Here is a 22701-nt window from a genome sequence, read left to right as displayed (position 1 = left end):
CCACATGGCTCGGCTATAGTTCGTCCGGTGGAAGGAAAACTCTATCGTGAAAATCACGTGATTCGTGGTAGGGCCGAAATGGCGGGCTTCTGGGCCCTGAATGGATACGACATCTATGAAATTTGATCGAATAATAATTTAATAAATGTTGCATTTCCTATTAGGGATGCCAGTAGCCTCTTGTAGCTCGGGTACCTCGGGATTGTTAAACCCGTACTGTAGCTATAAATATAGATACAGCCCCTGAGGGAAAACTTCTACAGTTTCTACGTTAAAAATATATTTATCGATTTCCTATGCTTAGAACTCGTGTTACACTCCTGACTAGAGGGTAAAACAAACCAATGAGCTTTCTCGTAGGTCACGTGTACTCCCTTCCAGAATGTTCTCCTCCTTGAACGAAGTGTAGCTGCTATAGCTATGTCAAACGACGCGTCGTCCGCCTCCGACGTTCGTCCGAGTTGTCGGAAAAGTGTACATTAAAGATAATCGGGAGTATGTTGCGTGTTCTTGTTCGAAAAAAGTGTTTCCGTGGATTTATCGTGCAATCATGTTTGTATCGCGCACGAATCTACATTACGCGTTCGACGAAACGCCCATTTACGTAAAGAGGAGAACTCGAGAGAATGCGACGGTCGCTATGACGGCGAATCGCTTCGTCGTGTTTCTCATTTTCGCGTCAGGTGTTGCGGTTGCGGTAATCGGCACTTTCTTGTCTCGATACATCAAAGATTTGTCGACGAACATGCCCGGTAATTTTCTCGATCTATTTTGCACGGTCGGCTAACGTTTCATAACCTCTTTTTGGGGGCATCCATCATTGTTTATTATTACGTTGATTGCACTTAAATTTCTTGTAATGTAATTAAATAAAGAGCGATAGTATAAACTGAGCGCACAATCCTATCGCTCTTTAAGTCAACGTTTATACTATTAATTCATGACCTACTTATCTTTTCTGTGTGTCATTTACAGAACATCTAGATTACCGCCACGTATTTATTCCACTTCCCTCTGAAGGAACATTGAACGTCTACGAGGAGGGCACCCTGGACATAGCATTACCGGGTTCTCAATCAGACGCTCGGTTGGAGGTTCAAAGCAGAGCAGCATCCACTGCTGAAGCATTAACCTCCCTGCACTTGGCATTAGAAATGAAGCTCTCCGGAAAGCAAAAGAAGGCTGTAAAATTATTCCAGCATGCTGTTGCGTTAGCCCCTCGTCATCCGGATGTTCTCAACCATTACGGGGAGTTCCTGGAATACACTCAAAACAATATCATCAAAGCAAATGAGTATTACGTACGCGCGTTGAGTTACCAACCGAATCACGAAGGAGCTTTAATGAATAGTCAGAGAACAGCTCGCGTCGTCGAGGAGCTGGATCAAAGAATGCTTAGGCGTATAGACGAGAAGCGAAACTCGCTTTCCGCGATACCGGACAACAACGTGGCGTTAATACGCGCCAAGAAAGAGGCGTACTTTCAACATATTTATCACACGGTTGGCATAGAAGGAAATACGATGAATTTAGCTCAGACTAGAGCGATAGTCGAAACGCGAACCGCGGTGGGTGGCAAGAGCATCGACGAGCACAACGAGATTCTGGGATTGGACGCTGCTATGAAGTACATAAACGCGACGTTGGTGAACAGAGTCGGTTCTATTTCTATAAAAGACATATTGGAGATACACAAACGCGTGTTGGGACACGTAGATCCCGTCCAAGGTGGTCAGTTTCGACGCACTCAAGTCTACGTGGGTGGACACGTGCCTCCTGGTCCCGGGGACATACACTATCTCATGGAGGAGTTCGCGCTGTGGTTGAACAGCGAAAGAGCTATTCGGATGCATCCTGTCAGGTGAACACACAATTTTCTGTAACTTTACCCGCGGCATTCGGCTCAACAAACTTGTCTCTCTAACTTTTTATTTCATTCATGAATGTTCTTCTTTAGGTACGCGGCACTGGCGCATTACAAGTTGGTACATATACATCCGTTCTCCGACGGAAACGGTAGAACGTCTCGTTTGCTCATGAACATGATCCTCATGCAGGCCGGTTATCCACCCGTTATTATTCACAAGCAGCATCGGCACACCTACTACGAGAATCTACAAATAGCGAACACGAGGGACGTTCGACCGTTCGTTAGATTCATAGCAGAGTGTACGGAGCAAACGCTAGACCTGTTCTTGTGGGCGACCAGCGAGTATTCCAGACAAGTTCCCGCGCTCAGTCAAGAAACCTTGTTCACCGAGGAGCAAAAGACTATCGCTTTGGAAGAAGCCGGTGACATCATCGATACTTTCGACGATGACTGAGTATCGATGATCTAACGCGATATTCAAAAGTATTTTACAGACCAAAGAACAGTAGCGTAAGTCGTATATCCATCCATCCATTCTTGCCCCTATCGGTTACATCGATCGAGCACGCGTCTAGCGATTCGTTTTAGTGATCGCGCAGTGGTTGCGTGGGAATGGACGAATGGAATAGGCCGTGTCGAGTTTGTATCGTTCACCGTCATATATTTATTTCTATTATTTCTGTCAGGTCGGGTAAAGGCCAAGAAACCGCTCTCACGAAAAGCGCAATTTCCAGTTTAGACCATTTTGATTTCAACAGTACCTTTAGCGACGAATAGCCTGGTACAAAAATGCTTCCACTAGACTTTCCGTTGCATTCTATCGTATACATTAGAGACACTACGAAATACAGTGTGAAACTCAATCGAGAAGACTGTGATCTAACATAAGAATATATATAAGTATACGTATAACGGATGAATTTTCAACGCGGGTATATTATCATGTTTAAATTTATGGTGCAACGCGCAATCGTTTACTTGCTGGTCAAGTTATTTGCGATGTACAGAATTGTAAATACATACGCGGCTTTTAATAAATATATTATTTTGGAAATCATTGTTTGTGTATTTTTTTTACGGCCTTCCTCCATTACAAATCTTCAGAAATACACCTGTTGGTACGTTAAACGGACCTGCCATTTCTTATCCTTTAAAACGTTTGTCATATATTTATTTACTTATTTATTTGTTAAGCGACAAAGTAAGACTTTCTGTAATTACGCGCGAGAGAGAGAGAAAAAGTGTAAATTTTGGGAAACGACAAAACGCGTTGCCATTGCCATGCGTCTCGTTTCTTCGCATCGTTTTTTTCTCCGTAACTATTTTTCTTATCAAAAATAATAACGGTATCGACGTTTTCGAACGTCAAGCTACACGCGACGCGTACCGTTGTTCACCGGATAAGTTTATTAGTATAAATGCGTCGTTTGCCTGTTGGTTTTCAACCGTTCCTATTCGACCAGGTTCGAAGTCGATCAAGCTAAAATAATAATAATAAGACAAAAAGAATACTGAAGAACTCACAGTTTCTACGAAACTTTAATTTTTACGTTTTAAAACATTATCGACGCTTTGTCAGAGAATGAAACGATACAGAGGCGATTCGCACCATTTCCAAGCGCGTTCGATTTCGATATACGTATCACGAGTGAACAGAAACTTTGCGTTCGTTACGCTAAAACGTGCAAATTTCTCTCTTTTTTTGTTTCTACGCGGTATAACGACGCGCCGGTTATCTATATAAATACACTTCTATAAAAATCATATTTTGCCAACAACGTAAGTTGACGATATATCGTTTTAGATTTTCTCGCACTCGTTCTCTCTCATTCACTCACTCATACGTTTACTCACGCTCCCCTCCTCTGCCCCGATTCGTACACGATCTCATGGATCGGTCGAATCGGTATTCACGAGACGCTCGATACGACTGTTTGTCGTAGAAAGACCATTAACAGACGTTACGAGTGTTTAAACCCGCGTGCACACCAAACCGCCAAGGCAACCGAACGCACATGTGCTCGAACGTTGGCGAACGTTGGCGCACTCGAGACTCGAGCACCTGTGCCTTTGATGGCCGTGGTTCTTTGGTCTATACGCAGCTCAATGCGACGCGTAACCAGAGTGCAACAAATCGCTACAGGATTGCGCCTGCTCGTAGGATTCTCAGTAACATTCGCGCAGACATCGCACCCTTGCGACAGTGAAAAAGTACAAACAAAATGAAACGATAAGAAAAATAAACTGCTCGACGGTGAGTCGTCAGCAGAATTTCGTGATAAAGAAACAAAAAAAAAAAAGAAAAAAAGAAATGAAATGTAGATGAAAGTAAAGCATAAAAGTATCTAAAATAGGTGTAAAGTCTAACCTAACGACCCCGAATCGAGTTCCTGCACGGGTATATTTTTTTTGTTCTTCCTAGCTAGCAGTTATAGTCACGAAATCAGTCATTATTTGGTTCGTTGCGAATACGGGTGACTCGTGCACGTTCGCAAAATATCACTGAACGTAGGTTTCCTCTACGAATAAATTTTCTTCCCGCGATTTCGCCTTGGATAGAGGCTAGAATATGCTTAGATGTCACTGACTCTAATGTATCGTTTAAATTCAATCCGGTTTAGGCTGTTCAACGTGTTCGAACCGGCGTCTCTAAACGTTGAACGATATTATTCTCATCAGTGTATTTAAAATACCGATGCGCCACGAAGCGACGAATAAATAAAGATAGCTACGAGTAAAAACGCGTCCGATGACGATAAAGATTTTTTTTTCTTTATGTTACTATCAAGTGTGTACAAAATCGGATTTCGACCCGTTTCTCATTATCGGAATAAAAGAAAAGATCCATCGAATGCAATTCACGCGTATAGATACTAGATAGTCAAGGCTCGATAGACGCGCATAGCGATTTGTTATCCTTAAATTTATTCGAAATGTTTGGGGGAAGGAGCGATCCTTGCACGCGTACATTTACATATTCGTTTAAGATTCAATCGACGTACAACGCAGGGTGGGCGACTAAAATTAGGAACCGACAAGGATGTCCGCCTAGGATATTTCGATGAAAGGTAAATCGTGATGCGTTTCTAAAATCTTTAAAGAGTATCTATCACTCCGCGTACCCTGCTCCTACACTCTCTCCCCTCTCCTAATCCACAAGTTTGTTTCTCTACCAACGTCTAATTACTTAAAACGCTGATACGCAGCATTCGAACATATAGCGAGTCATAGGAGTATTCGCACACCCTCGAATAATCTTTGCGCCCACGTTGACGGATCCGTACGATCGATATCGTTGCGGTGACAACCGATCGTTCGTGCAGACAAAGGACTACGACCATGTTTGCGTTCGTGGCGAGTGTTGTTTATCGATAGACTGCGAGCTTTATGCATGCATGGCGTATCGATGGGTGAAACTACACAAGCGTCGATTTTTAGTTAAGATTGAAATACAGCTTAGCCATGAAGTGCTTTCGTTAGTGTCGTTGGATGGTACGATGAGTGTGAAAAATGTATACCTTAACTAAAGTAATCGGTGAATGTGGATTTAGTCGTTCGTTTGTTGTTACTGTAATTATATTCCCTAGTAATTACAAGCTAAGCTGATTTCACTCTCAATTCGAAATCGGGAATCGTGCAGCTACCCTCCGCCCCTGAATCACCGATATGCTAAACAGGAAAACATATGCGAAACGTACCTAGAATATATTTCACCAATTGAAAACCTTTGGCACATGTCTTCCATACGTGGATACGTCACAGGTGCATTAAATTCGCGGTATGTTTATCAGCGTTACAGGGAGAAGAAAGAGAGCGACGAGCTTGCGACAGAGGCCGAGACTCGATCGTAGGTCTCGCGTTTAGAAGGTATCGTGGCACGAGAATGGAAGAGGAAAGGAGGAGGAGGAGAAGAATAGAGGTAGGCGGAGTAGGAAAGAGACGCGGCAAACGACTCGCAAAGAAATGGACGGTACATAATTCGAGTGGCACCCTCCTCGCGATCTCTCGCGAATCTATCAGTTGACGTTCCCAAAGTCTCGAGAATTAAATTCTCGCCCTCTTTCCCACGATTCGGATGGGCAGAAAGAGAGTGGATGGAATTTTTTCCCTTTGTTCGAAACTCTGTGTAACCAGAACACGTGGTTTTTGAGACTGTGTTGAATTAACGAGCAACAGAATTCATGTTACGCGCGACCGGAAGTTATCGACACAGTGATGGTCGAAAAGACGATGGATATTCGTCACCTCCTCTCCAACCCACCGTACCTTCCTCTTCTCGTGCCGTTATCACTCTATCCCCGTCGTAACCGTGATATTTATTACCGCGATTATCTACCTCATCCTCGTTAAAGAATCCACCTTAATTGTACCGTAAATTACGAGTTCGCGTCATCTTCTGGCTGATTTGTTCCTCTTGCAAGAGCTGTCCACGAAACTGACTGACTTGATCTATCGCGGCGTTCAAGGTATCGCGCTGCTGCGTCAGTAACTGCTCCCATTTTTGGGCATACGCTGCAACAGACAACACAAATTCAATCGTCCTCTTGGAAAATGTTGATTTTTTCGCGAATGGTGAGTCGAAAAGTCTGGTGAGTTTTGCGTGAACGCAAGCGGAACGCGGACGTCAGTCGTCAGGCGACGAAAACGATTCGCTAATTCCAGTGATAACTGCGTGGGAGAAAATACTCGGTAGTAAGTAGTTTAGCTGTTTTCTGCGACAAAAAATGAACAGTTATTGAAAATGGCGTTCCTGTTTGGTTTTGATTTGTTATAGTGAAGTGCGATTTTTAATATGAAGTATAAAGGATAGCTGAAGTTACTTATCTAGTACTTTCCTACGTATGGTTATCACTGAAATCGGTGAATAATTTTAGTCGTACTGCGAGTGAATTTTGGGCCGACTGTGCACCAGTGGTTCGATTGTTTTTCGTCGAATAAACAATACGTCGCATCAAACAAAACGTTTCCTCAAGTCTGGACTCGAGGGAACCAGCGGTTAGCATTCGAAGCGTTTCGATGTCACAAAGTAGTAGTCGCGCGGTAAGATTAGTGTTACAGGCTAGAATTAGTGCGAAGGAAACAATACCGTTAGATTGGGAATCGGCAAAAATAATATTTATTAACAATAATACTTTCTTCCGTGTACATAGAAAAAAAAAAGACGAGTGCCTGTTCGCGAACGAGCACAATTAGTGTTACTTCGAGTGCGTATTAAGTAAGCAGCGATTTTTGTCAGGCGATTCATTATGATTGCGAATCGAATAGATTTCGTTACCGTCGGAAAATTGTTTTCTCTCTATCAGACGTCTACGCAACGAGAACCTCCTCAGGTAGGGCGACTCAAACTTTGTTCTTTTCCGTCTCAAATCTGCAAGTTTTCGTGTCGTTACGTTCAAACGTGTTGTTCGGCTTGGCTCTCTTTACGGAAAGCTACAAAGCCCGTACAAACGTACAAGAGACGATTCGGTAGGTCTTTCTATTAACTATTCTATTGTATATTATTTAAAGAAAATTACGCGTGTCTCGTCGAAACGCAAATCTTAGCGTCGCACGGAATATTGGAGCTACACTATGAGCATAAACGGTTGTGACAGGACGACGAGCTGAAAAATATGGTAAAATCTGAAAATTGATTTTGTAGAAGGTATGACAATTTTATCAAATGATTATTGAACGTAGAAAGTTAAAGTCCATCGCGAGGAATCACCCCTCCTGGACTGAGGGAAAGGGTATTCAAGGATCAAATCGTCTGGAATTTAAAAAACGTCTTTCAATCAGAGTCGCTACGATAAGTTACTTATTTTTTTTATGTCAATAGATTCTGTCCCTAAATTCGTTCATTATAAACTCGTATTTTGGCCATTGAATACCTTTTCAGCCAGCCTTAACGGAAGGACTTTGCGCGATTAATCGTAACCTTTATACGAAATTTATAGTTCAATATATGTACTCGTGACAAAAAAATTTCTAATTGCCTTAGTTTTCAACCCATCCCTCTGTCGTTACTCCTCAAGGCTTCTCGACGCAGTGGATGTGTGTTCATACAAACCGAGATTCGCACGAGCAATCCTAACCGCGAAGATTGTTTTTCGCACATCAGTTGCAGATCTATTCGTCAGTAGATCTGCATAACACGCATGCATAAACGTGCCAAGAATACTTTGTATAAGCACGCATCCACCCCTGAGAGTAGCCTAAACAATGTTAAAACGCACTCGAGCACGATCAACGAGCGCTAAGAGCACCTACACGTGTACAATCGATGCTTATTAAAATTAAAAATATGCGACGAGTTAGAGCTTCGCGTGTACTCTATATTATCGTATAAAATTTGTTAAAACTCAACACCTACGGGTACGTTATATCATCGTCACAAAACTACGGTAAAAGTAACTGATCTCTATGGAACCTCGAGGATCAAACGATGGGCTCCCGTTTATTGGTCTTGCGTATTGCTTACGTAGACGAAGAAGGCCACGTACGCGGTGGGTAAGAACGAAAATAGCAACAAATTCTTTAACAACGTTAACAAGACATTGCAGCATTTCGAAGCTAATTTCCCGATCCACCGTTTAGGAACATTTAGGCTGCACGTTTCAGGATCACTGAGAGCTTTGAGTGGACCGTCACGGAATTTCAGATCCTCCAGTTGATCGCGATGCTTGTCGTTGGAACACCGAAGAGTGGAATCCATCGAGATCTCGTCGCTATCGTCGCATTCTCGATCAAGATTCAACATCCTGCAGCTATAGAGCTTCGTCTTCTTCGTGGGTTTCTCGTTGTCGAAAGCTTCAAAGTTGTAATTGTAATCCGCGTTGTCGATGGTATCGTCTTTATTGTTTATCGAACCGAACGATCCTGAGTAGTTGTACCTGTCATTGAAAGACAGGTATTTTTTCGTTCGAGAGTTAAACGTGCCGGACCAATGATACTTCTGCGACTTCTGTCTCCCAGTGGAGGTTCGTCTGAGTTGTTTTCGGGTATCAGGCGTCCAATAGGAATTTGTTAAGCTCTCGTTCAAAGAGTTTCTTTTTGAGACACGCTCGGTGCTCGACACTCTTTCATCCGCGATCGACTGTATCTTATTCATCTTTGGATCAACGTTCGACATGCTGTCGGTATCGCTCGCGCTATCGTCGCTTTTACACTCCATCTTTACATTCTCGTCTTTCCATGGGGACTTAAACGAATCCTTTGTAATCGTATCAATGTTCTTATTTGGAACGGTCGAATCGTCGCTGTCCGAAACGACGTCGGTGTCGTAGTTCATTGGCACTGGCTTATTTAAAGTAGTCGTGGTCGTGGTCGTTGTTGTCGTCGTAGTCGTCCTGCCGTCTTTCTGATTCCGTTTTAACGTGCAGCTTGAGTATGCCTTACGCTTACCGCGCGAATCTGTTGCAAAATTTCATACACAATGACGCTTCAGAGTCACATTCTCGCTTCTCGTTCTTAACGTCTTACTAATCCCCCCTCGCGCCCTCTCGCTTAGTCTCCCACGCGTTGGGCAACGAAACGTTTTCGTTCTGTCTCGACCGAGGGTTCGTCGAATCGCTAAGAGACCGATATTCAACATTTCTCGAGCGGGTTCTCAAACACAGCAAACGCAAACGCGCTCGTTGAAAAGGCATGCGCTATCGAGTGAAATGGTTATAAAAGCCGAGAGGACGTTTCTTTCGCGTGAAAAAAAAAAAAAAAAAAACACACAATTGCATTCCATCGGTGAGTAAATAAAAGGGAGCAGGTGTGTGCACATGCAGAACAAGAACTCTGAGTTTGTATTTCGAAACTGGAGGAACAACATTTTGGACGGGAAATACACGAGACGGTAAAACGTGTCGAGTGTAGATAAAACAGGAAGTGCACGTAAATATCGAGCATGCCAGAACAGATCTTACCTTCTTGGTCATAGTCTACTTCGTGTGTCGCGCTGAACACAGTGCGCGAGTCATTGAGGAACCTGGTTGTATCTTCTATGACCATTTTGTGCCTGTCCAGTACTTCCTCCTCTAGCAGCTGCAGCGCGGATACCGCCTCGTGGAAAGTGTACAGATCTTGAGATATCTCGCCTTCCTGAGGAAACGCGTGAGGGAATCGTAATTAAATCTGTACATTTGGAAACTCTGCATAGCAGTTGAAGGAAGGATCTGTCTTACGTTAAGCGAGCGAAGTTGCGCCAAATCGCTGTCCGATAGAACGCTGTTGTTCGATTGTTCCTCGATCTTCGGATCTTCATCTTCATCCGTCGGCGAAGCTTTCACTTCCGTAGGGTCCGTGGCGGCTAGTTCTTTGACTCGATCAGCGTATCTCAGAGTGTTCAACGAGTGCTCGCAAGAACTCATTCCTGGACTGATCATCGCTATCTGCGAACACAAAGTTTCATGATATAGGGCTCCGCTAACTGACGGCGTTATACAGGGTGTAACAAATATAGGGGATTCGATGCTTAAAAATATTCTGACTCATTGAATCTATATACCAGCTTGTGAACGTTAATAGTAGTACGAGCAATTACCATGCATGTTTTTGATTTTTCGCCGATAAAGCTGTCCCTCAGAACTTGCGTCAGTTTGCTAGCTCTGAATGGCAAGTGCGTGCCCTTGCGACTCAACGCCCGAATGCACTCCTTCAAGGCCAGCAGTGATTTATTGATCTCTGCGCCTTCCATTCCTGCGAACAAAGGGGCCGTTTCATTTCGTGTTACGCGGAAGTAACCCCGCGAGGAACGAATAAGGTCAGCTTACTCGTTTGCCTGTTGGCGGACGACGTGTCTGCTCCTCTCTCGTTGCCGGCAAGATCGATCAGCGAAAATTTCCCGTGGACCTTGTGCGTGCCTGGCGACCGTGCTATGATTTGAAATACCGCATGCGATCGCGACGAGTTGGAATTCGCGCTGGTTTGCCCGCTGGTCCTGGCACTGTTCCCGTGCTGAATAAGCTTCAATACTTCGTCGCAAGTTTCCACGACTTTCTCCGTCAAACCGACTATTTGCACCTAAGACGAGAACAAGCAAAATTGTACCGCTGTGGCTAAAGGCTTTCTTTAAAGCGTCTTTAAGCAAGAGTTGGATGTGTACCTGCTGCTTGCCATCCTCCAGAACCCTCAGCTTCTCTTTGTCCGCCAACAAATCGAACACCTTGCCAGAGTAGATTTCAAAGAAGCTGGCGGAAATGACCAGATTCAGCGGCCGATACTTGGCCATTTTCAGACACTTGAACACGTCCTTGGCTACCATAGCGTATATGCCCTTTTTACAGTCTTGCGTCTTCCCATTGAAGTCACCGCCCATGGTGTGCGTTTTCCCACTTCCCGTTTGCCCGTACGCGAAACACGTGGCCATTCCGCCTTCAAAGATGGTCTGCACCAGCGGCTTCGCGGTGTACTTATAAACGATCTCGTTGGTGCAGGTCTCGTCGAACGCGTAATCGAATCGAAAGATTTGGTTTTCCAAGTATTTGGTTAAATCGACTTTGGCCTTGGGCTCGTGCACCACCATCTGATCCTTGCTGGGCACGCTGATCACGTCCACCTCCTTGCGCGCGTTTTCCTTCTTGTTCAGCGGACGCTTTCTAACGCACACCGTAATTTGATGATCCTCCACGGTGTCCGTGTCCCGCAGAGGCCTGAAGTCTATACTGTTCTGGTATTCTCTGTATTAAACAAATTACTATGATTAACGTCCCCAATTATTCTGAAACCGTACTTGGTTAGATTGTAGAGTTCTCCGTTTAGAAGAACCTAAAGCTAATGAACCAGAGAATGTACGAAGATAAACTGACCTGATCATGGCAAGGAACTCCCAGTTCGGATTGCCAGGATCTAGATTCATGAGGGCTTCCTTCTCCTCTTTTAGTTCCGCTTGTCTTTGTCTCCTCTCCTCCCTGTTCTTCTTCAACCTCTCGACTTCTTTGACGACGTTCGAACGCCTGTTCCGACCGTTCTCAACTTGAGCCTGCTGTTGTTGGGTTTGCAGCTGTTGCTGTTGCTGCTGTTGTTGCTGCTTTTGTTTAGCCTGAACAGCCACAGGAACATAATTGGCCGGCGTCGGTGGTATGTTCTCCAGCTCTCGACGAGTCGTCAGACCAGTCATGGAGTCACCGTGTCCGTTGACGGTCGGTGCAGCCGGCATTACATTCGTCGGTCGACCAGTTACTTGTCGCGGCAAATTCCTGTTAGAGCCCGCTGCAAACGATACGTTAGTCTCGAGATCTGAGAGTCCTCGAACAATCCAGAGACGGGTAAAATTCGTTACAGGTTTCAAAAGGTTTAATTTGGCCCATCTCTGGAGCAATCGAACGATTTCTCGCCAACGATGAAAATGCGCGCACGAATAGTGAACGCGCGCGGCCTGTTTAAAGATCAAACAATGGATCAATGATCTTATCGCAAGTGAAACGAATAGCGTGGTTACCGTGGTCATCTCGTTCCGGTGAAACTTGTGTGTCGTCGATGCTCCCGTCGTCACTGTCTATCTTATTTTTCCTGCCGAAACAACGAGTCAGCGGATCGAACCTCATGGTGAAGAAACGCGCTTTCCCGCTGACTTTCGATCGATTCCCGGCAAGGTGAAGGCGAAGGTTAAAGAAATCGAAGGAAACCAGTAGAGACCGCGATACGACCTAGGAGTGCAGCAGCCTTCTGACCGCGCTGTCCGCGTACTGTCCGTCGAGGTCCTTGCCCTTGTGCTTTTGCATACAGCGCAGGAACGTCGATAGTTACGAGCGCCAGCCGCGAACCGCGTTCTTCTATGCTAGCCGACGACCCAGTGCTCGCCGAAAAGACCACAGCGTGCTAACGGCACATGCTCGTAACGGAAAATCGATTTCCTCGTCGTCCACGTACGCGTGCCGTGAGCCAATGCCAGACTCGAGCAGTGATTACGATTACTTTTGCAACAATAGCAATTACCGGGTCGATCGCTACCAAGATACGGGATTATCTTCTTCGATCTTTCTTCAATCCGAATACGATAGCTATTCGAGTGCTTTAAGCCGCGCTAGCGATTTTCGTCTCGATTTATATCGAATCCGTTGTGGAAGTGTGATTGTTTTTGATGAGCCATCTAATGAAATTTGGTGTCTACTTTCGATTGCCTTGCTCAGCTGTACACATTACGTCGCGGAAAAATTGGAAATTCGCGACGCGTCACACATTCGCGCGCGCATTCGTCGTGACGAGTTTCGTGCGCGGAAAGCGTAGTACGACGTACCTTTTACTGGAATCGAGGGTTTGGTAGAGTGCTGCAAAAAGAAAGACAGAACATGTATGGTTAACGTTGCTAAAAGTGAAGGACGGACGGTAATTGCAATAAAAATTCATTCGTGTGGTAAAAGCTTAGCGTACTGTAATCCGAGAGTGCTACAAAAAGAGGTAAAATAAAATGTACGTTCTTTGGAAGCCAAGTGTATGATACATCGCTTGGGAGCACGTTGATAGAGACAGAGTCGGCGCTAGAGTTACCAACCCACCGATGCAACTTCCAATTTGGGAATCCTTTTCTAACTCAAGTTACACAAATTAAAAATGGGTGAAACCAAAGCTTGAAGTCGCACGACAAGTATTACAAAGTGGCCACTACGGACCATTTGCACTCCAGGGGCTCTGAATGGAGAGACAACAGAGTCCTTGAAGAGGACCCAGAAAAAAGGAAGGCTTCGATTATATCAAACACTTTTTGATTAATTATCACATCGATTCGTATCGACTCTATACGGTTATTATCTCCAAAAAATCGCAGATTCCCCTACCCTACCTCAACCCAACCCCTAAGTAACTGTAAAGAAGCGTTCTTTTTTTAATACTCTCAAGTGTCTCTATCAGGTAAGCGACACGTGGTCTCGATCTTTGACAGTCTCTGTTCGTTATTTGTCGCACGATCGCGATCCGATCGATCGAACGCGGTACGCGTTGGATGCGCAAACAAGGGTTACGAGCGATGTGCGTAAGCCGTGACAATGATAGCAATCGTGCAATGGTGAGAACGATCGGAGGATAAAAGCGACGGTGATTGGTTTGGGAATGGTCGCGAGGGTCGGAACGCGAAAGCAAACGCGTTGGCGAGGAATGCGATGCGGAGTCGGGTGCGATCGATGACGAAGTAACCAGGAAACGACGGGTGTGGAAACCAGGGACTTGGGGTATTTTCAAAATTGGACAATTTTAGTCTGGAATTAGGTAATAGAAAAGTTCTTCTGGGAGAGATTATATAACAGGGCAGTGGTTCCCAAGAGATAGATAGAAGATATAATGGTATAATAAATGAATAAAAATAAGGTGATGGAAAATTGGAACTTTGAACAAGATTTACCATAGGTACGTGGACCAAGGCACTTCTCGAGATAACGTTAACACGTATCTCTAATTTTTCATTTTCCTCTCAATAAATATACATTTTCCCTTTGATTATTAAGCCCATGAAATTTGAATATTGAAAGTTATTGGTACATCAGCTGAGTGGTACCAAGTTGGAGGTGCTTGGGAACCCCTGCGACGAAGAGCAACCGCTATGAGAATCGTGGTCGATCGGTTCTGGATACTCGGAGAACGGGGAAGGGGAGAGTGAAGAGAAGAAGTGAACAGACCGCGGAGCGTGGGATTCGCGTTTACCGAAAGAGCAGATATGACTCGTACAGGAAGCGTTGCAGATGCAAGGCCGTTTCTTGCGGCGTGACCGCCGTGTCGTCCAAGGGAGCCCTCCTCTTGGTTTTCCGACTCGTCCACCCCCTCGTCCTCTTCGCACGAACCGTCCTGCGTTTCGTTTGTATTTTTTTTTTTTTTCGTTTTCACGCGAGTTTAAGACTCGATTCGATGGAAACAGGATGCGAGGGGATCGACGAGTCGAGATACGTCGAGAATAGTAGATATTGCGAAGACGCGCGACGGTGAGACGACGATGCGAGGTCGTTTTGGGATTCGATCGGTTTTGGACGGGATCCCGAGGTCGTTGATGATCCATCGTCGACCCAAGTCCGTGAAAATGAGCAGCGTCCATGGAGGAAAAAAGATGTTATCGTGTTAGTAGCGGGAACGACGAGGCGACTTTTGATGGCCGTGGCTCTCTCGGTGCAGCTTCCGGCGCTCTTTGCCACGGAGACGACAGTAATAGGAGAAAGATCGAAGTAGTACACCGGTGATTCCTAGCCCTTTCATGGCACCGTCTGCTATTGTGCAAACTACATAAAACGAAGCAAAGTTACGTTACGGTGCCGTGACACAGCGGTGAAGAATCACTGTTGTAGACCGAGGTTCCTTTTGTTCACGTGTGAACACCGAAAGAGCGAACGGATGAGACGGTTAACGGTGATCGTGACGACTATAGTCGTTCACGAGAGTATGACAAGTGGACCACGCGAGTGGATGAACGCCCACGCGATTTTAACGAAAGTTCGAGAGTGGATGGCGAGCCAAAAAAACTGAAATATTTTACAGTTTTCTATTTACCAATAACTGAATTGACAATTTACAATTACGATTGCTCGTTTTAATTTCCTATCCACGAACATCCATGAAAATCGACGCGTGAGGCTTCGCGAGGTCCCAAATTCCATAGTTCAGTCACTCCAACGCAAAATGCACAAGGCATCGTGAAAATATGTCTCTCAAGCACAAAGTACGGCACGAGAAAAATATTTTCGCAATAAAATGTAAAGTGACTGGACGGTACAAGCTCAAATCTTCAGAGATGCGCGTCGACTGTAATGGTTGACGATGGCGGAGCCTACCTGGAGAACGTGCTACGATGGAAACGCTACGAGGAAGAGAAATCGCGAATGTGACACGTGTGAACTCGATTTTCGTTACTCAAAAAGGGGTTGCAGATCGCGTGGTTCTACACCCAGTTCGATCGACCTTCGTTCCTCGATTGTATTCGACCAAATGTCGATCGAACGATACGTACCCTTGCTCTGGAGGTGACCATCGCGTGGTTGTTGATCTGAGGAGCCTGCTGGGGGGGTGCCATTGTCTTCTGACTGGCCAACTCAGGGTTCAACGGTACGATCGCGTCGATTTCCACCTAAAAAAAATCATTCACCAAACTGTCGTTACTCGATCTGTTCGTTCTTTTTCCATGTCCTGGCGATAATCGAGGTTCGACTTTCAGGGAATATTTTTCGCGACTCGATTACCTCTTTCCCCTTCGTTTCTCCTCTCTCGAACCATTCCACGGTGACCGTGCGCTGTTCCCAATTAACGCCGGAAACCACCGCACAGTGGATGCGACCTGGAATAAACAAACGCGTTAACGCGGCCGTTCGAGCAATTCCTGCTAAATTCGACGAGGCTCGTACCGATCGCACTTAACCGAGTAAAATAATACGAGTCGGTCGACCCACATTTCACCCAGAACTAAACGTCTGGCAATGAGCTTCGCCCGTTTAGCGTCACGTTTCTGGAAAAAGCACGACAGGTTGATGCAATTACACCATTGCACCTCGTCGCGTCGACTCATCGCGTTATAACTCATTGTCCGTGTGTGTGTTGTTCCAATTACGACTCCATACGACTCCGTCCACGCTACCACCGATGCACAAATGACGCTAGGTGTGTTCCGACTTCCGATTTGTACAATGCCCATCGCGAATCTCGCCGGAAGTCGGGACGAGGCAGAGTTGGGCAAACTCGATTCGAAACCGAAGAATGGAGATTCCGCGTTTATTCGCGAGAACGAAAACAAGCGGAGTCCTTCAGCGACTGACCTCCAAGAGCCCGATATGGATTGCTCCAGGGTGATCAGCTGAAAGACTGGTTCGCTTTTGTTGTCGCTGATAGATGTGGATTTTCTTTGTTCGGAGGAAAATTTGGCCCAGGTCTGGAGCAAGATGGTGGACGGAATCGTTTGAACCGTGCATGTTGGCAACGAAAAGATCCCTCGACCCCAATCTCGAATTCGCGTTCGTATCTCGTAGGATGGGGAGGACGCAATCGGTTTCGCTTTCTTGTTTTTGCTCGAGGTCCCCGACGGCAAGAATAGAAAACGTCGTTGTCCTCTTTCCATTCTCGGCGGAATTTGAAAATGAGCCAGCGCGCGGTCTCAGCCAGCCACGCACTAGCTCTATAAACTTTTGCTGAGTCCTATCTCATCGATATCCAATAACAATCGCAAATACTGAATTGTACGAACGAACAACGAGGAACTGAAATTTGTCAAGAATCTCTGTTCGAGCTACGAAATGGGGGATCGCGATGCATGAGAAACGAGTAGCGCGAAAAAACGTACGCGAATGACGTAAGACCAGATAAGATATAAGGTAATGTTCGGCGAGGTAAGAATCTCGTGACGGCCGCCCTTATAAGGATGCAGCGCCCACGTGCGCGGCTCTCCGTCTACTGCGCGCTGGATTTCGGACAAGGACTTCGCGCTTCGTCCAGAATCTAGATACTTTTTCATTTCGTCGAACAACGGTCTGAATCTGAACGAAAAAAAAGAAGACTCGACCAGGGCAATGCATCCCTTACATGCTGGAGGAAATAGCAAATCTGTGTTTACATGAAGTATAAATTGATATTCTACAGACTAATTCTGTACTCTATATTAGAATAATTCTATGTTCTAAAGGTTATTGCTAATAACTAGACTGCGGATCTTTATGCATTTATAGGAAATTTGAATGTGCAAGAACCTACAAAATGCAAACAATATGCACGAATATAAAAAAAGATTGAAAGTAAAGTTCATGTTATAACATTTGCAGAATAAAATAAATTCTTATTTAGGTTCGATTTTTGTAGGCACGTTCGCGAAGATTTTATTTTGCATAAAGATCCGCAGTCTACCAATAACACTTGAATAAAAGCTTCAAACACCTCAACAACAGCTTGACTGAACCTTCTATATACCACTTTGTATTTAATCAATTTTACCACCAACGATAGATCGAACCTTTTCCTTCGTAATATCATAAATATCTTCTTATTATCGATGTACTTTCGCGGAAAATTCGTGGAGGGAATGGCGAGTGCCCACGTGGCCCGTCAGGCACCCGCAGCGGAATGCGTGTCGGCCACTTGTTGCGTCGAACGTTGCATTACGTTCCTACCGCGTAATATCCACCCTCAGCCATGATTTTTCGTCTCGTCGATGATCGAACTATTCATCCATCTGTCTATTCTCGGCGCGTGCACGAGCATACGCCGTGCCCGTGAAACGAGCATGGCAATCGCATTAATCGTCCGACGTGCATGAAACGTTGTTAACGAGGATACGGCAATCGGCACAGGAATCAAGGGCAATCGAATTATTTTCGGTAATCTACGTCTCATACGTTAAGTAAAAATTTTAATTTTGATTCTACAATGAAATTATATTGCATACAGTCGGTGTAATAAGTATTCGTACAGAACCAATTCAAAATAAAACTATGTATTTATTTTATTAATAAATTTTAGGGGAAGAAATAATTAACCAACACTCCTACATATTGTTAGAGTAGAATTTGCGTAAATTACAGTTTTGAATTAACTTTTAATGTTAGCCTCTTATTTCTTTTCTTATTAATTTTATTTTAAATTGGTTGCTGTACGAATACTTCATACACTGACCGTACGTACCGCAAACGAAATATTTTAAGTGACGACTACCATGATAAAATACACCAGAGTCAAACTTGCCCCTAAAACGTAAATTCATGGATGTACATACTACTTCGATATCCGTAAATGCATCGATAGTAAAATACCGTGCAGCGATATCAAAGATATTATAAATGTTATAGCCTCCTCGATATTGGGTCAGCGATCCGCTTTCTTCCCGCAGCCGAGGCCGCTTTTCCAAGAAATCGTAACTTCCGATATCGAGGATTTCGGATCGTTGGACTTTTTTTCGATCGATCGTAAAAACACGAGGGCAATGTCGACCGCGAGCTTTGGAGCCTTGTCAGCGTTGCTAGACTCTCCTTTCTTGGTGAGAAGTCTGACTCATCCAATACCGACGGCCGTAAACCGGCAAATAAAATCGCGTCGATTATCTTTCGAGAAACAATGTTCCGACGGCTGAGTCTCTTCTAGGAAGGATCGAAACACGTGCAACGCGCACCGCCATTAATCGAAGTTAGGGTTACCACCTGTACCTCTTATGGAAGCGTTAAGAGGGGTTCGTGTGAGTCAGCGTTGGGCAAATTTTATTTTGAATAAAGAATTGGAATTCCGGGCTTGTACGTAATGTGCACGTGAAATTTTGATGAAAGGTACTTGCAATTATTCCTGATATCAAACTCGTTCATTCTACATACAGTCATGAAACTTTGATATTCACTTCAATGAAAATAAACAGATATCATACTTTAAAGAACGAAGTCTTCGCCTGCCCCTCGCGATAGTACATCCCTCTTTCTTGTGACCACGGTCGGTAACCCTAACCGAAGTTCGAAGTTCGTTCGTCGTCCCCGTGCTCGACGAGACGCTCGAAATGTCGCTTAATTTTAGATATCGTTGCGTCCGTGATTCCTCGCGAAACGTCCAACTTCGTCGCCCACCGACATTTTCTCCGAGACGAAAAAAAGAGTAACCGTGCACGCGAACGCGCCCCGGTATTGTCGATATCGATCGTCTTGCGATTGTAGCTGGCCTGCTAACGGACCGACGGAGTCTCGAACACGCGTGAATATGTTTCATCCAATTGATCGATTATGCGATGGAATGAAAAAGTTAACCTTCAAGACTAATCAACCTATCAGCTTGTCCGAAAAGTCCATGTCGATGTTTGGTAGGTGGTACAGGTCTGAATATATCGAAATGGTTGAAAACAAATAACACGTATACATCCCTTAAAAGGTGGAAAGGTTGTGGAACAAAATGGCACCTATGTAATTCGATAAATGTATATTAAAATTCAAACGTGTTTTTGAATTTTTCTTAGAAATTGGCACGAACTTTCTGGACAACCTAATAATTTCTCGTTCGACCATGGGGTTAATTTAACTAACAAGAAATTCGTATCAAGAAATCGTCCGATTAGTATTTATAAAGTCTAGAAGTGTAAGTCTAAAAAGTCGATTAATAGGCCAACGGTCGGTAAAGTGTCAAGTAAATACACGAATATTAATTTATCCACCTAGTTCCAGCCCTACTACATAGTACCGATCGAGCTAGAAGATGGACGACGGATAGGATATATCCTTTCACCGCGTGCGAGGGTTTCGTTCCCGACGCGTTAGCAGCGTGCAACGAGACCAGAACGAAAGCTACCTCCTTCGAGTCATTGATCGCGTTCCTCTTACGCGCTCCAGATGTTACGCGATGTTCTCTCACGTACATCGAACGATCTTCCTCGAAACACGAGAGCCTACGTTGCACCTCCAGAGAGAACGCGATCGACCGTTTACTCCGCGAGTTACGGCTCCGGTCGAACGCCAAGTTGACTGTTTCAATGACGGACAAGATATAATTGAGAATGCTTGTAGTATAAAAGGCTAGTTTGTGGTCTTCTATGAAAGCCAAAATAACTTAAGAATTCTGATTAAATTGCAATTACTAAAACCTGAATTGAATCAGCGCGTATAGTAGGTACGTTGCAGTAGCGACGCCAGTGAAGTTCAGACGGTTAAATTAATCGCTGGTCTAAGTACTATATCATACATATTTCACTTATTAGACTCGGTTTCGGATCAATATCTGTATAATATTTCATAATTCGCATAATGATGGGACAACACAGTAGTAATTGTCATGGTAAAAAGCTAAAAGAATAAGCTACCAGTGGAGTGTTCAACTAATCAAGAATTAGATCAAACAGATGATTGATTATCGTCTACGAGTAATTAATCAAAGAAATTAATGGTTAATCGTGACGAGCGTTCGATGGTTATTTATTTCGATAGTCAACCGTTGCTTTATTGAATTTTATCTACTATGGTTATAGGGTTACCATCGGGTTCGCGGAATCCGTTGCGCCACGATCGTGGCTCCGTTTTAAATTTCGCACCCAACCGTCGTTGAAAAAAGGAACGACGGAAAGAAAACAAACATGGCGAGGGAATGTTCCTGGTCGGAGCGCAAGGGCGACCGTTCGTCTCGTGTACACACAGGTGTAAGCACGCGTGCGAGCGTCCAAGTTCGATTATCTCTCGGCGATAACTTCGATCGTTTGGAAGCGCAACGGTTCGTTCGCGGATCGGTCGATTGTTGCTGGGAAAACACGGGAGCCAGGTGGTCGCGGTTACGGGGCACACGTTACCAGCGAGAGTTCGCGACAGGAAAGCGAAACCGGTCCGAGCTGAGTATTTCTGCGACGTTTAGTTCGACCCACGCGCAAATCTAACAACTGTCGTTTAAAGCCGATATATCTTATGCCACCGCGACGGAAGCGAAACAAGTCTAGTCTCCAGAACCAAGTCGATACGATAAAGCTCGCGGCAAAGGGGATAAAAGCTGCCCCGTTGCGGCTCTTATCGCGGATCACCTGCACTCGCCACCACAAATCGCCGAGAAATGAATTCTCCCGTGGATAAAAAAATAACTGCTCGATAAACGAAGATTAGAATTCGAAACGGACAATGAGATATTTCACAACGGACAGATAACAATGTAATCCTTCGATCGAGTATATGTCACGAGTAAATTAACGTTGATGTACGGTACGCGAATAAGATTGTTCATCTCTACCCCGAATCACCGCGATCGGCCGACTAAATTTCTAAAAATATCCTCCACCGCGAGACCTCACTCACCGTCCGTCCTCTTGATATTGATGCTGTAGCCGGTCTGGATGTCGCACATGCTGTTATCCATGGTCATTTAGTAGCTTTCTCGCACACGATAGCCGCACCACAGTAAAATACCCGGCTCTTCACCGGATCAGGTCGATGGCAACGACGATAATATCGCGATCGACGAGTGACGAGAAACGGCACGATTCACGGGAGAAGCCTTACCGCGTTCGCGAGCCTTCCAAATCCGACCGTTGACAGTTACGACTACGTTCGTATTCAAAATCACGCGGCAGAGCGTTGCGTTCGTCTTCTCCGCCGTGGTAGTTTTCCGTTCCCGTTCCCCTAAGCCGTTGTTCTGCTCTGTTTTGCCCGTGCCGTGCCTCACCGTCGTTCTCGCGTACGTTCTTCCTGTGGTCGCGGTCTCTGTCGCCGTCGTTCTTCGCCGCCTATTGCCACCGTTGTATACGTTCGCGTCAGGGACGTCGCCGATCGTCCAAGGCACGCCCGTTTCGCCAATTCTCCGACAAAACTACGGGGTCGCGAATCCCGCGCGACGCGACACGTTCCCTTTTCCACGAATGTCACTGCACACCGAAACAAACTCGCGACAACGCGAAATTACATCCGGGGAGCCGTCGAGTTTCACGAACGAGATGTTTCCGGGATTTTCTGCCGGGATACTGCCAGTGTCCGTTATTGACAACGGAAAGACTACGAGCGCCAACTTTCGGACGACCACGGCGACATCTGCCTTTGAATTCGAATTTCGCGAGGATAAATTACATCGATCTGCCATCTAGAGGCGTCTACCGCAAACCGATTCCTTCGTGGTCGGTAAAATTAACGTTCGCGTCTCTACTTTCGAATTAAATCATTTTCGTTTATGTTGCGACGGACAGGGTAGTCTTCTAAATTTGATAGAATTAATAATAGGGAGTCTACACGTTTGAGGTACAGGGTAGTCTTCTAAATTTGATAGAATTAATAGTAGGTAACCTATGCTCATTTTGCCATCTATCGGCGTCTACCGCAAACCGATTCCTTGGTAGTCGATAAATTTAATGTTTAATATAAATAAATATCTTACCTTTTTAGTTGAATGAGTTACCAGTTTTGCCAATTCGCCAAATGCTGCTGGACATGGAGACATTCCCGTTTGAACTGGAGACAATCCCATTTCCCGCTCAA

The 22701-nt window shown here is 44.9% G+C and overlaps 2 protein-coding genes and 1 long non-coding RNA gene across 7 annotated transcripts; 2 read left to right on the top strand and 1 right to left on the bottom strand.

The window, feature by feature from the left end:
* The first annotated feature begins 414 nt into the window (after positions 1-414).
* LOC128879207 (protein adenylyltransferase Fic) lies at positions 415-4182 on the top strand. Its single transcript, XM_054128140.1, has 3 exons — positions 415-752; positions 976-1861; positions 1958-4182. Exons 1-3 carry the CDS (start codon positions 551-553, stop codon positions 2322-2324), a joined length of 1455 nt encoding a protein of 484 aa, XP_053984115.1. The 5' UTR covers positions 415-550; the 3' UTR covers positions 2325-4182.
* On the bottom strand, positions 2506-22198 carry LOC128879206 (kinesin-like protein Klp10A). 5 transcript variants are annotated; one of them, XM_054128138.1, is made up of 13 exons: positions 21532-22192; positions 15994-16088; positions 15765-15881; positions 14498-14614; positions 13077-13107; positions 11647-12049; positions 10944-11517; positions 10612-10861; positions 10383-10537; positions 10024-10230; positions 9766-9940; positions 7146-7238; positions 2506-6382 (listed from the first exon to the last, which is right to left on the bottom strand). In XM_054128138.1, the coding sequence occupies exons 1-13, from the start codon at positions 21596-21598 to the stop codon at positions 6231-6233; spliced, it is 2436 nt and encodes an 811-aa protein (XP_053984113.1). In that variant the 5' UTR covers positions 21599-22192; the 3' UTR covers positions 2506-6230. The 5 variants fall into 5 exon arrangements, 4 of the variants coding, with proteins under 4 accessions (XP_053984113.1, XP_053984114.1, XP_053984110.1 ...); XR_008457582.1 differs by having other exon boundaries at positions 6353-6382; positions 7146-9262; positions 21532-22198; XM_054128139.1 differs by lacking the exon at positions 7146-7238 and having other exon boundaries at positions 21532-22188.
* LOC128879209 (uncharacterized) lies at positions 18032-19920 on the top strand. Its single transcript, XR_008457583.1, has 3 exons — positions 18032-18111; positions 18580-19568; positions 19722-19920. It is a non-coding gene; the product is annotated as an uncharacterized LOC128879209 (long non-coding RNA).
* Positions 22199-22701: the final 503 nt, after the last annotated feature.

This window comes from Hylaeus volcanicus, chromosome 7 (assembly GCF_026283585.1).
Source record: "Hylaeus volcanicus isolate JK05 chromosome 7, UHH_iyHylVolc1.0_haploid, whole genome shotgun sequence".
NCBI lineage: Eukaryota > Metazoa > Arthropoda > Insecta > Hymenoptera > Colletidae > Hylaeus > Hylaeus volcanicus.
The sequence above is the reverse complement of the archived record's forward strand: the minus strand, read 5'-3'. Positions and strand labels throughout refer to the sequence as shown.